General features: G+C 47.1%; 1 protein-coding gene across 1 annotated transcript; it reads left to right on the forward strand.

Annotated features, from left to right (window-relative positions):
* Positions 1-14,104: 14,104 nt before the first annotated feature.
* Positions 14,105-14,401, forward strand: LOC136492425 (pectinesterase inhibitor 10-like). Its single transcript, XM_066488442.1, has one exon. The coding sequence runs from the start codon at positions 14,105-14,107 to the stop codon at positions 14,399-14,401; it is 297 nt and encodes a 98-aa protein (XP_066344539.1).
* Positions 14,402-14,900: the final 499 nt, after the last annotated feature.

Consider the following 14,900-nt stretch of genomic DNA (forward strand, 5'->3'; position numbering starts at 1 on the left):
AAAACGTTCCATTCACTTTTCAAAAAAGAAAGAAAGAAAGAAAAGAAAGCGTTCCATTCCACCGTCTTGGCGCGTTTTTCGCGTTCCATTTTTTGTCGCGATTGTGGAGAAACTGAAGAAGCAGTCTAATTGAATGAAGGCACGGGGTGGGCGGCAAGCACCATGTACATGCAGCGTGCGTACGTGAGATCGCATCGCATGTTCTACGTAATTAATCTGGGCGCGACCCATCGACGTTAACGTACATGGATGGCGGCGTCACGTGGGCAATTCCCCGGCCCGGATCTGCATGCACATGCACGTGGTGCCTGTACGTGCTAGCTTATGATTACTCTCTATCTACGTGGTACACTGGTACTGGGACGGTAAATATGGCATAATCATGAAACCATCGCCGGGATACTTTCGCTTCAATTCGTGCCGCCTTTTCACAAGCCGTAGCCGGCCGGGGGCGGGGGCCCTGACGGATGACTCCCCGTGTGCTTAAGCAAATTAATAAGGCCTCGGAGGGACGAAGGCTTCTCGAGGCCGACGACGGTGTATTGTGACTTGCGATCGAGTCGTGGCCGTACGTTTGCTTTATTTCAAACCAGTGGCTGATGCAGGACTGGGACATAGGGGACTAAATAATAAAGATTTAAGGTTAGAGTTAGAGGTTAATGACGATTGGAGGCTAAGTAACCATAGTGTCGGGATTTATAAACCTGGGGTCCCTAATGGACCTGCTTCCAGCAAAAGCTCGGTCCAGCAGACGACGTTGCGAACAACGCGTAACTCCTAGGCCAGCCCAGATACCCAACGATAGGCCGGAAGGACGATCCAGTCTCCGACCGGAAGGCCTGGCCAAGGAGGAACGACTCTCGCTTCCGACTCTGACCCGCCTCTCCGACCGGAAGGTCCTGGCCAAGGAGGAACGACGCTCGCTTCTGACTCCAACCCGTCTCTTCGACCGGAAGGCCGGCCAAGGAGGGACGACGCTCGCCTCCGACTCCAGCCCGCCTCTCCGATCGGAAGGACACCGAACCTCTGCTTACAGCTCTTCTCCGACCATCGCGGTCGGAGCCGACTGGGAAACAACTGAACGGGGACACCCGCTCGGTAAGGACCCAAAGAGTCAGGCGGAGCAAGTAAGACAGGGCGCTAAAGTCAAACCGTAATACCGAGGACCGTACCCTGCACAACTGTGGGACAGTACTGTCAGGTCATGTCAGAAGGGTGCTCCACAACCTTCCAGACGTGTCAAAACACGAACAGTGTTATGGGCGCCGACATTTGTCCTGCAGTATGGTAGGCGCCGACATTGGTCATATCAGAAGAACACGATAGAACCAACCACATGCACCAGGGCGTCAACAGTATTGTAGGCGGCGACAAACCGTCTCGTACCCGACGGCGTAGGCAACAAGACTAGGTAGCACACACTCTCTCACTCTCTCTCTCTCTCTCTTGTAAAAGACGTCCCCATTCATCTATAAAAGGGGATGCGCTCTCTCCAAAAAGAGGACGATTCCAGCAAACAACAGCCGGATCACTCCGATTCTCTCTGCTTGGCTCTAAAACTCTAAAGCCAAACAAAGCATACGTTCGAACACTTAGCGCACGTCGGAGCTTCCGTCACTCTTGGCCCTTTGGTCCGGAGTCCGACCGGACCTCTAATACCCCCCATCTTACTCCCTCTCGTTTGTAACCCCACAGCAAACTTTGAGCACCTGGGCTCAGGAATAAAGTCACCGACCGACTCAAACTGGACGTAGGGCACGTTGCCTGAACCAGTATAAATCCTATGTCATTGAGTGCTAGGCCACATCTGATCACAACGTATGGCAAAACTACAAATATTTACGTGTTGGTTACTTTTCGCACCGACATGTAGTCTAATGAAAAAATCAGGCTCACTATGGGGTTGTAGCCCCAGCATCCCCCATTGGATCCGCCCCTGTTTCAAACTGAGGTTTTCTGCGGTGCAGGGGTAGTGGCGGAGCTACAAGGTATGCCGGGTATGCACCGGCATACACTGTAGGTCTGGGAAGTTACCATGTATGTATACGTATTTCCAGAAAAAAGAAACACTTATGAATACATGAGAACCGAGCGTGCAAGTAGCATCAGGACTCAAGAGATAGGCCGTGAGCCAGCATCAGAGTATAGTTGGCCAACGGGCCGGCCCGGGCCCGAGCCAAGCACGGCCCGTAGGGGGATGGGCCGGCACGGCACGCTGTGCCTCCCGTGTCGTGCCCCTCCGGGCATCATGCCTGGCCTTCGGCCCAAGCATAGCCCTATGGGCCAAAATCCGTGCCGTGTCGGCCTGGTAAGCACGGCAAAATCCACAGGCCATGCCAACCCACAACCCGGTGCCATTAAAACACCTCAAACTGATCATAGTCACAATCACATTTCACAATTCCCAGATGAACCATCACAATCACAAACTGATCACAATTCACAAACACCTCAAACTGATCACAATCACAGTCACAATCACAATCACATTTCACATATTCTCAATTCTAAGTTTCTAACAAAAGCCACCAAATGAGACAAGAGAATTAAAATAACTGAGTTGTTTTGTGCAATGCTGCCTCATTAAAAATCTTTCTAGGTAAAACTCACCCTTGTGAGAAACCCTAGAAAGGAAAAAAGAGTGCAGCACAGCTCTTAATAAGTCTTCTATCATTTGGGTGCTGCACTCTTGGGTGTCATCGTCGTCCTTAGGTGCTAGGCCTACCGCGATGAGATCGTCGTTGCCGGTGAGCAGCTAGACGATCTCATCATCAGCACCAGCCATGGTGCCCTTGACCACGGAGGGCTCTCCAGTATCGTTCCTCAACGGTGCGCGGGGCTGCCTTGGTCGCTCTATGCCATAGCTAGAGGACAACGCATCGGCTATCGACCTACGTAAAGACATGGAGGAGGAGGAAAACAATATATCAGAATAGATCAATCATCATTCATCAATGGAAGAAGAGGAGGTTCAGGGTTAGGGTTAGGGTTAGGGTTAGGATTAGGGTTAGGGTTAGGGTTAGGGTTAGGGATGTACCTGCACAACTAGAGCCCGATGCTAGAGAAGACGAGGGCCACCTAGAGAAGATGACACACCGGTTAGGAGGACGGTGAGCGGCGGAGGAGGGGCAGACAGGGACATGAACTCAGATAATCACCAAGATCTATAGCGGAGATAGGGATAGGGAGAAGGGAGAGGTGGAGAGGGAGTAGGGAGGGGATCAGGTAGGAGGAGGAGGGAGCTGCTCGTTGGCGGCAGGTGGATCATCGAGGTCACCTGACCAGAGTCGGAGAGGACAGAGCCGAGACTACGAGGGCGAGAGTCACGAGACCATGAGAGCGAGGCGAGGTGAGACCACAAGAGCGATTGACCGATGATGAAATGAAATGAGCTAGGGTTCGGGGTGTGAGGGAGAGCCACCGCGACGTGCGCTCTTATATGAGGGGGAGGCGGGGATGGTGGGCCACGCTGGGCCTTGGGAAGGGGAGGAGGAATGAGGAGGGGGAGGGGGGAGGGCGGGCCGCTACCGAGCCGACCATCGTAGGTCGGGCCATGCCGTGCCAGTCCACGGGACTGAGCAGCGGCCTAGACATGGCCTGCTCCCTCAGGCCGTGTCGTGCTTGGTCCGGGCCAAAATTGCGTGTTTCGTGTAGTGCCGCCGTGCCTCGGGCTGCATGGACATCTATACATCAGAGCGAGGCCCACGTGGGCCCATGTGGCTAGGCGACAGGAGACGTCTTGGCTTTGATCGCGCGAGTAGAGTCCCCATCATCGATCGTGTGAGTGGTTTGTCCTATCGTGAATCATCGCGACGCGCCGACGCCCACGTCTCCCGTCTGGAGTGCCGACATCGTTTGGCCTTAGCCCTACACCTACGACCGCCCAGGCATCTAGGCAGAGCTCCAGACGGCCACTCGGCCAGACTGACTGCACCGCCGGCGGTGATGATGATTGGAAATTCGGAATTGAGGTGAGATTCAATTCAGCTTTTCAAAAAAGATTCATGTCTATTTTAATTAGTAGTTGCTAAGCACTAACATCATAAAATCTTCGATCAACTTAATCCTTGAATTTCAACCATATCACGTTACTTAGTACATGTATACTGAATAACATTGTAAATTTTATAATTTTTACCGAAATGCTAAAATAGATTTTCCTGAATTGGATATGAAATTTTTTCGGTGGCATACCTTTAGGTAAAATCCTAGATTCGTCACTGTGTAGGGGTGCTTCTTTAATTCTTCAGCTCAATAATAACCTAGATCGCTCGAGTACATTATTTTATGGTGCTGTTGACACGAAGCAGGCACCAAACACAGAAACATTAAACATGCATGCGTGCACCCATAGTAGCAGGGCTAGCAGTGCCTGCCTGAACCTGCCGCAACAACCAAACCCTCAGGTACTCTCAGGTTTCCTTCGACAGAAGTAACTGTTTATTATTTCGTTCGTTTCAAATTATAAGATGTTTTGTATTTTTTAGTAGGTTGTAGTCTTATAATTTGGAATAAAGGGAGTAAGTCTTACTCCATATAATTTAGAATGGGAGGAGTACGTGGTAATGGATGACTAGGTTTAGTAGCAAACCAATAAAAAATAATCGTCGTGCTTACATGACAATGAAATGAAATTGTGCATGTTACCCATTTGTTGATCCGTAGAGGGGTATTCACAACTAGGCTTGGGGGCTCGAGCATAGCTGCATTCTAGGGGTAAAGTTTGAACCAAAATGCAACTATATACTATAGATCGAGAGAACACAAGAAATATTTTGAACTTATATCCCATAAAAGATGGACCTTCAGAAGGTCATAACTTACGTATATCTAAGCTTTTAAATTAAGCATCCATATATATATTTCAATCTTCTCGATCGACGAAACCTATACAATATACAATGAAAATCCATTATGTCACTATTACAGAAAAACTTAACCGAGGGTTTGGCAAAGTTACTTGGAGGCGGGCAGGCATTTGAACCACCTCGGTTAATGCCTAGGATTAACCGAGGCGGGCATTTTTATTAACCAAGGCAGTCATAATCAACCGCCTCGCAAAGTGGAATTACGGAGGCAGTTCCTAAAATCTATTAACCGAGGCGGGTCTCTTATAACGCCTGTCTCGGTTAATATGGCCAAGCCCACTCTGATTTAGAAAAGCCCATCTCGGCCCGCTTTATCGATCAGAGTATATATATGGGACTCTAGGGTTTCACTCACTCATTCTCCCTCCTCCCTCTCCCTCGGCCCGTCAGCCACGCCCCTCCTCTCTCTCACACAAACCGACCGAGCCCCTCCTCCCTCTCCCTCCCACCACGCTGACGCCCTTCCTCGCTCCCACCATGGCAGCGCCCCTCCTCCCTCCAACCATCACGGCACCCTTCCTCCCTCTCCCTCCCACCACGGCGGCATGACTCCACCATGGTGGCGAGCATGGCACGACTCCATGGTGGTGAGCGCGGCCCGTCTCGCCTAGTGCGACGTGTGGGGGCACGGATCCAGTGTAAGAAAAATGGACCCTTGACCCATTTACTTTGGATTTTGGTGTTTGATGATTAATAAGACCAAATTGGACTAATGTGTTTGCGAGTGTTAGTTTTGTAGTCCAATAGGTTGCAAACGTGACTTGGACGAAGACGACATGATGATCCGATGATCAACACCTCAAGCAAGACCCTAGAAGCATAATAGAAGACCCAAAAAACTAAGCAAAGTCCAAGCACGAAGATGGGAACCAAGCCGGATGCAAGAACATGAAGAAACGAGCTCGGCAGAGGTGATCAGACGTGACCCTTATGAGGATCGGACGCATCTGATCAGCTGCTCAGTAATAGCAGGCATCAACAGCAGTGATCGGACGCTGAGCGAGGCAGTGACCAGACACATGGACTTTACTATTCATCATCGCGGCAACAACTTAGTGAGGATCGGACATAGCAGCTGTGGACGACCAAACGCGCTAGGCAGTGAAAACAGCGTGGAGCGTTCTAGGAAAGGCTTACTAGAAGGCACACCAGAGACCCACTTACGCATGGGGAAGGACTAGGGCTATCTACTGAGTTAACTGACCGGGAGCTTGGCCCTTGCGAGGGATTCCTTGTGAGGGGCTCTAACAAGGACTAGGGAGAAGCTTGAGCATTTCTCGATACCTCGGTAAAAATATCGGAGTCGTCGATGGGAGTTTGCATCTCTACCTCATCTTTACCTTCCGCATTCACATTGCTACCTTGTTTGATTACTTTACTTTCCTAGCTTAGTGGATAGGCTAGTTGATAGGATTGGAATCGTGGTTGCATAACTCTTTTGTGGTAGAGATAGCAGCACACCTAGCAAAACCGTAGTTGCACATCTAGATAGATTACTTTCTTGCATAGGTTTTGACTAGGTGGAATTAGAAGCCATAGTTTAGAGTAGATTTTTAAGTTGCTTAATTCACCCCCTCTCTTAGGCGTCACGGTCCCTTACAAGTGGTCTCAGAGCCGGTTGGCTCAATTTGGACCTTTGGCTTCATCGCCGTTGAGCCAATGCTATTTAGAGTGGTTGGGATGGATACCTCTAGGCCTCTGCACTTTGACGGCACTAACTTCCGCTACTATAAAGCTAGAATGGCTTGTCAACTTGAGGCGGTAGATTTGGGTATTTGGAGAGTCACTCGTGACGGAATGAAACCCATTAAGAATCCTGATAAACCCACAATGAGTAAAGAAAAAGAAATTTATTTCAATGCTAAAGCTAAAAATTGCTTGTTTGAATCTTTTAACATGGATGTGTTTAACCAAGTATTCACTTTAAATATGACACATGAAATTTGGTTAAAATTACAAGAGCTCTATGATGGCACAAGTAATGTCCGTGAGCAAAAACATTGTCTAGCTCAACAAAGTTATGATTCTTTTGAAATGAATGATGATGAGCTTGTTCGTGACATGTATTCTCGTTTGAATCTAATTATCAATGAGCTCAATTCTATAGGATTAACAAAGCTAGGTGATGCGGACATCATGAGGAAGATTATCTCTGTGCTACCACAAAAGAAATATGCAAGCATTATCACCATCGTTCACAACATGGAGGACTTGAGCACCATGACCCTGGCCATAGTCATTGGCAAAATAGTGGTATTTGAGATGTCACGTAAGATGGGTCATGAAGAAGCCTCTTCATCAAGCAAAGGCAAAGCACTCGCTTGTAGTGAGCACAGGAAGATGAAGGGCAAGCAAGTTGAGACAAGCTCAAGCTCCTCAAGTGAAGAAGAAGAAGTTGAGGATGATGATGATGAAGAATCAAGTGATGATGATCAATCTTCCTCCTCCACCTCCGACCTTGATGAAGGATCAATCAAACTTATCAACAAAGTGGAGAAGATGATTCAAAGGCTCAATGTCAAGGGTGTGGCTATACAAATTCAAGATTTCATTTTCACCAATCAAAGAAATGAGCAAAGAAAGGATGCTATGGATGCAGCGAGTTAGGGCACTTTATGGAAGTTTATCCAAACAAGCCCACACCCGAGACAAAGAAAAAAGCATGCAAAGACAAAGTCCTCACATCAATAAGGTCATGGAATGATTCTTCAAATGAAGAAGAAGACCACCACAAGAGGCGTGGGCACAAGCACTCATCATGAAGCATTTCATGAGTGTGCCTTATGGCACGGGGTAACAAAAAGTCTATCCCTAGTGATAGTGACAATAATAGTGATAGTGATGATGAGCTATCTTCTTATAAGCAACTTGTGCAAGAAAATCTTAAATATACTAAAAGTTGCACTAGTCAATGAAAGAAGCTAAAAATGTTACACGAAAAGATACATAATTCACAAGAAGCATATAAAACCTTGCTTGAACAATATACGACATTTGCTAATCTCAATAGTGAACTATCTACTAAAATTAAGCAACTTGAGGCTAGTGCAACAACAAATGCATTCACAATCAATGATAAGCAAGTTGTAAAGAAAAATAATAAATTAAAAGAAAAGTTACCTAGCTCACAAGATGCCTATAAAAGTTTATTTGCTAAAATAGAAGCCATGTGCAAACATTGTGATGAGCTAACTAATAAAGTTGCTAATCTTAAAGCCATCGGTACTATCCCCACCGAGGCACCTAAAAAGAATAATTCAAACTTTGACAGGTCTAAAAAGGATGTCTCTACTTCTTGCAATGATTTATGTTTAGACATACCCTTGTGCAACCAAGTTTGTATTGAAAAAGTTGTTGTAGATACATGCACACAAGAGGTTGCAATGGAGAATGAGCAACTCAAGCAAGAAGTGGCTTGCCTTACCAAGGACTTGACTCAAGTAAAAGGCAAAATGGAGCAAGCCTAACTTCATCAAGATAACACTATCAAGAGAGTGAAGAAGCTTGACGAAGGACAAACCATGGTTTGCTATGTCTACCACAAGGAAGGCCACAAGTCCTATGAGTGCAAGGTGAAGAATGGGGGAGGAGCTAAGAAGAAAGAGAAAAGCAAAAAGGAAACAAGCAAGCTCTCCAACAACTACACTAACAAGGTGGACAAAAAGGCCTCCACACCTTATCTCTTGAAGAAGAAGAAGAAAAATGACAAGGTGGTGACCATCAAGGTGAATAAGCAAGCCAACAATAGGGCCAAACGCATTTGGGTGCCAAATGAGATCATTTACAACATGAAGAGCACCAAGAAGATTTTGATCCCGAAGGGGAAGTGAGAAGTCCAATAGACCCCAAGAAATTGGAGACTTGGCATAATTTGGGTGCATTTCATAGGGTGCATCATGATGGTCATGGTAATTGCCAAGTGGGTTAGTGAATATTATGGACCAAAATTCCTCTTCCCATGTTAGGTAACTAGATTTAATTTCTTGCAATCTCAATTAGCATCTAGTTCCTTTTCGTGTCTAGGTTTGTATTTGCATGTCTAATCTTTTGTCATGCATACACTAGGTATATCTTATGGTAGGCTTGCTCGGTATCACTCTTACCCTTGGAGCAAACCTACATGGTTTAAATTGCTTAGAAGCACGGTACATAGCTTGTTTCACAATTGTTTATCTAATATGTGCCAAAGTCCAAATTGCAGATAATTTCCCCTGAATATCACTTTTGAAAATAGTTATCACGTTCCTATGATGTCATCTTTCAAATGGTATTTTTTTTAAATCAATATGCAGGTCTCCTAAAAGTATTCCATGCTTGTATGCATAAATTTAGGGGGAGGTTACTCTACAAGTTGGATGCTTTGAGACTAACACCATTTTAAGCTTATCATGTGTGTAGTAGTCTCATTGCAAAAAAAATGGAGTCCCTAGAGATAAGCATCAAGCTCTAAAATCCACAATCATTTACAAGTAATATCATTACAAGTGGTGATGATCCAAGTGATCTCAACATGTGGTATTTCTAAACCGATATCATTATGATGATTTCAGTTTGGTATTTATATGCTTTCTTCATGCATTATATAGATTAAACTCCCTTGTGCATTATTTTGCCAATTATGCATATACTTCACCCTTCACCATATGTATGCATATATTTAGGGGGAGCTTAGTCTATGTAATGTGAGAGTCAAGTTTTGTGATCTATTCCACTTCACATATAAAGGATCACAAAATTTGACCCTCCCTTGTGCTACTAATGTCTTCCTTTTCGGCGTTTGATTCCAAAAGGGGAGAAATTGTAGGACCAAAAGCAAGCCCGATCGTAATAATTTACAAGTGGTAATGGTCCGAGAAAGGGAGGATAGTGGATTATGGAGTTATGGGGAGGCTTAGGTCCATAATACCATTTGTGGACATTTACAAGGGCAAGATAAATTTACAAAAGTTCATACAAGAGATACCTTTAGCATCATATAAACTTGCCCCTTGCTTTGCATCCTAGCAAGTAGATAGTTTTTTAAATTACAAAATTTCTATCATTTGCTTGCTTTGGTCGTGTTGTCATCGTCAAGTGAGATGCCGCTTGGTTTGCGGGGAGCAGTAGCCGCTGTTTTCCTCTTCTTCTGGATCGGCTCATCTGCCACCGGCCTCTTCCCCTAGATTTTTGCCGACACCATGGGAGGACTCTTCGTCTGACCAGTATCCATACCTCTAGATTCCGAGGAGATGCCAATAGAGATTTCTTCAGGTTAAACTGGTCGTCATGCATCCACTGACGGCGGCCAATCATTTCTCAGCACGCCTGAGAAATACATTGTCCTGTCCTATGAATGGATCTTCACATGAGTAGGATCAGTTTATTGCTCGGTAATGACAACATATAAAAAACTTCTCAGAAACACACAGTCAGGATATTCACCTGAGGAGGCAGATTCTTGCAGTTGAAGGGCTTTGTGTACCCTGACAACCTAAATGAGGCCAGCGGAGCAAACAGCTTGGTAGTTCGCTCCTCAACGATGTTCCTAGACAGTATTTCTGGCCTCTCTCGGGTACCATCGGTCTCCCCTTTGAATTCAAAGCCTGGGTGCGCCCTCTCTTTATAGGGCTGGACGCGGCGCACTATGAAACTTGCCGCCACCAATCTGCCATTGGTCTTCATGCCCTTTATCAAGCCGAGGAGTTCATCCACTTGCTCCATATCATCGTTGCTCGGCAGCTCTAACCAACTCCTCTAGCTTTCTAGGATGTGGTCGGCGTTACAGCGAACCGCTGGGTGGCTTTGTTTCATGTAGAACCATCTGGTGTTCCACCCCTTCAGCGATGTGTTAAGCGGTACAGTAAGGTATTCACTCGCCATTCCATCCCGCAGCTAAAGATACACCCTGCCGACCACCTTGGAACTAGCACCGCCCCTCTTCTTCAGCTAGAATAGGTGACGGAAAATATTGAAGTGGGGTAGGATTCTGAGGTATGCCTCACAAAAGTAGATGAAGATTGAGATGTGCAAAATGGTATTGGGGTGGAGATTGCACAGAGTAACCCCCTAGAGCTCCAACAGATCCCTCAGAAATGGGTGAACAGAAAACCCTAACCCGCGCCAGAAATAGTCCTCGAATACCACTGCTTCGTCAGTATGAGGTGTTGGAAAGGACTCACCGAGGGCTGGCCGCCATCCGGCGGTAGCACGGTCGGGGAGAACGCCGGCTTCCACCAATCAGTTTAGCTCCGCTTCTCCTGTTCGCGATGGCACCCACTCCTCGTCGCGTCGGGCCACGGCGTCCGTCTTCTTGGGACTCGTCTTCTTCGATTTCATAGCTCCTTTCTTTGGCACCATCTCTCAGATCTGGTTAGGGTTTGGCGGCGGAGGCAAATGTGGTTACGGTTTTAGCGGAGCGAGAGATGAGGAGGAAGATGAAGTGGAAAAGGTGGGAACGGGGTATGCGGCAGCACTATTATATAGGATTTCCCCAACGTTCTGCATTTAAGGGTTTTTAGGAACCATTCCTGCGATCTGCGCTGCTCTGATTTCTCCGATGCGGCATATGGGCCGTTACCTGGGCTTCTGCGCAACCGCAGCCCATGTCGCTTATTTATCGCTTCCATTAGTTGCTACTCGCCGAAATATCACCGACTTCTCCACCATTTATTGAGGCTCAGTAACCGACACTGTACAACCGTTACTCCGATCTTTTCTCCACGGTTTGATTTCTCCAATGTCTCCGCCTATAGCTCGGGGACTGGCTGCCTACTCCACTGATCTTTGATTGTTTTTCTAGTTTTTGACCCTGGCACCACATGACTACATCATCTGTTGTCAGGCTCGGGGACTAAGTGGGCACACTTCACCTTGCGGTGAATGTGCTTTCTCTCTTTTCGGGCCACGCCCGGGGACTGGCTGCCTGCTCGGCTAGTTTTTCTACTATTCTTCTAGTTTCTGACCCTGGCACCACATGACTATATCATCTTCTGTCAGGCTCAGGACTAAGTGGGCACACTTCACCTCGCAGTGAGTGTGCGGAATTTTTTCTCGACGACTACATGCCTATAGAAGAATATTAACTCCTACTGCTTTGTTCGTACTCTAAGTGGGCACATTTGGTCCACTACGAAGCAATTTTTGATTCTAAACTTGAGCTCCTTACACCCTTATGGCAAGCTGTACTTGGGTCACACTGCTCGGCAACAGGTCACGCTGCTCGGCGACGATTCATGCTGCTCGGCGATAGGTCACGCTGCTCGGCGATGGAACACGCTGCTCGGCGACGGTTCACGCTGCTCGGCGATAGGTCACGCTGCTCGACGATGGTTCACGCTGCTCGGCGATAGTTCACGCTGCTTGATGATAGGTCACGCTGCTCAGCAATACAACACGGTGGTTGGACCATGAGTTTGACTGCTCGGCGTTATCCACACCTGCTCGACGAGCTCAAGATGGTGTTGCGCAATGGGTACGAGGTGCTCGAGGACTAGCTGTGGGGTGTATGACCCTGGATACCCATAGCAGGCCACATGGGCTGCGCCCCTAGGGGTGGCCCAGCCCACAAGAAGAAGCCTTGTGGGGCACGACTCTGCTCGGCGCCTACCGCAAGACACCGGGAAGATATCCTGAAGATACTACGAGATCTATTAGGATATGTACGATCCAAAGATTTCTGTAATCAGTTATTACTTTCCGGTTATCTCTTAGATCTAACCGACTTGTAACCCTACCTCCTGGACTATATAAGGCGGGCAGGGACCCCCTCTAAAATCATGGCATATCATATGATAGCTAATACAAACCAACAGACCACATGAGTAGGGTATTACGTCATACTGATGGCCTGAACATGTCTAACTCGTGTGTCTCTGTTGCCTTCTTGTTCTTGATCTCATGCTCCTCTGCCAATCAATTTACCTTCGTGGGATACCCCTCGGAGGACTGCCGATGATATTCTGTCGACAATTTTGGTGTTTGATGATCAACAAGACCAAATTGGACTAATGTGTTTGTGAGTGTTAGTTTTGTAGTCCAATAGGTTGCAAATGTGACTTGGACAAATGCGACATGATGATCCAATGATCAACACCTCAAGCAAGACCCTAGAAGCATAATAGAAGACCCAAGAAACCAAGCAAAGTCCAGGCAGTGGCGTCTGATCGAGTCCAGACAAGTTCTAGAGCGATGAAACGTCGACCGGTCGTGTTAGATGGTAAGCGATCGGACTCGCCAGAGAGTCCGATCAACAGTGAGCGCCAATGGTTGGGATGACCAAATGCGTCCGATCAGAACGACCTATGCGTCCGGTCAATGGCAGAAAGCTAGGTCTCATCCCCAATGGCTACTTTCTTCATGGGACTTATAAATACTTATAAATAGACCCCCAACCGGCCAATTGAGTTATGGAGAGCTGAGGAAACATACCAAGAGTGTTGATACACCATTTTAGTGATCTCCACTTGCATAGTACTTAGTGATTCATTAGGTGATTAGCATAGGTGCTTTGTGAAGTGCTTATATTGATTAGACCACCGCTTATACGCTTGCTCTAGGGTTAGGCCTAGTGTTTAGTGAGGTTTGCACACTTCTTATTACTCGGTGCTTGCGTGCACCATTGTTGTACATCAGAAGGGCTTGTAGTCTTGTGAGATCACACCAACCGTGTTTGTGGTGTGGCCGCCACGTGTACCGTAGGGAACAAGGCCCGCGGCGGTTCTGTCGGAAGCTTGATAGTGAAAACGGCAGGGAGTGTTCTAGGAGAGGCTTGCTGTAAGGCGCACCAGAGACCTACTTGCGCGTGGGGAAGGACTGAGGCTATCCATGGAGTTACCTGATCAGAAGCTTGGCCCTTGCGAGGGATTCCTTGCGAGGGGCTCCAATGAAAACTAGGGGGAAGCTTGAGCGCTTCCCGATACCTCGGTAAAAATACTAAAGTCATCGACGGGAGTTTGCATCTCTACCTCATCTTTACCTTTTGCATTCACATTGCTACCTTGGTTGATTGGTGTACTTTCCTAGCTTAGTCGATAGGCTAGTTGATAGGATTGGAACCTAGGTTGCATAACCCTTTTGCGGTAGAGATAGCAACACACCTAGTAAAACCGTAGTTGCACATCTAGATAGATTACTTTCTTGCATAGGTTTTGACTAGGTGGAATTAGAGGCCATATTTTAGAGTAGATTTTTAAGTTGCCTAATTGACCCCCCCTCTTAGGCATTACGGTCCCTTATATCCGGCCCCCTCTTCCCCCCTGATGGTGGATCTAGACCCCACCTCCTCCCCAGCGGTAGATTCGGCCCCCTCCTCCTCCCCTGTGATGGATCCGGCCCCCACTTCATCCCCAGCGGTAGATCTGGCCCCCTCCTGGTTCCTGGTGGCGGATTTGGCCCCCTCCTCATCCCCGACGATGAATCCGACATCCTCCTACTCCCTGATGGTGGATCTGGCCCCCACCTCCTCCTTGATGGTGGATCCAGCCTCCACCTCCTTCACGGCGGTGGATCCAGCACCCTCCTCCACGACGGCGCTCTCAGTGCCTGAATCTGGTTGAGGAGGCAAGCGTTGTGGATCTGGTGGTGGCAGATCCCCGAGGGCAAGATTCGGCGGTCTAGATGGGCTTGGCGGGCCCATGGATGGGCTCACCGGGCTTGTCCATGAGTTTTCATTTTTTTGTTTTTTATATTCCATTAACCGAGGTGGGCAACCAACCGTCTCCGTTAAGACCGGATTAACTATAACACCCTTGGTGTTACACCCTAAATCATTTACTAAAATATGTCATGAGCATCATGTTTCTGTGTTAGTACATGTGATAAAGTGTGTAGATCAATTTCTTGTAACCTAAAATGACTAATAAAAATGTTAAACGAAAGTCGATTCAATAGCTCGTGTATATCAAGTAGGGATTAAAACTAATTTTTATTGAACAAAAATGCTATAGAACATATGTGGCGCTTAAATAAAGTTTAGAATATGAACTTTGTAGATGACAATGAAATACTTGTAGAAAAATAACATTGCTAGCTAATACTTCTAATAGCCTAGAAATG

Source organism: Miscanthus floridulus, chromosome 11, assembly GCF_019320115.1.
Source record: "Miscanthus floridulus cultivar M001 chromosome 11, ASM1932011v1, whole genome shotgun sequence".
Taxonomy (NCBI): domain Eukaryota; kingdom Viridiplantae; phylum Streptophyta; class Magnoliopsida; order Poales; family Poaceae; genus Miscanthus; species Miscanthus floridulus.

What these genes read in the sequence shown, in the direction of transcription:
- LOC136492425 (XM_066488442.1), top strand. Translation starts at nt 14,105, where the DNA reads ATGGTGGATCTAGACCCCACCTCCTCCCCAGCGGTAGATTCGGCCCCC.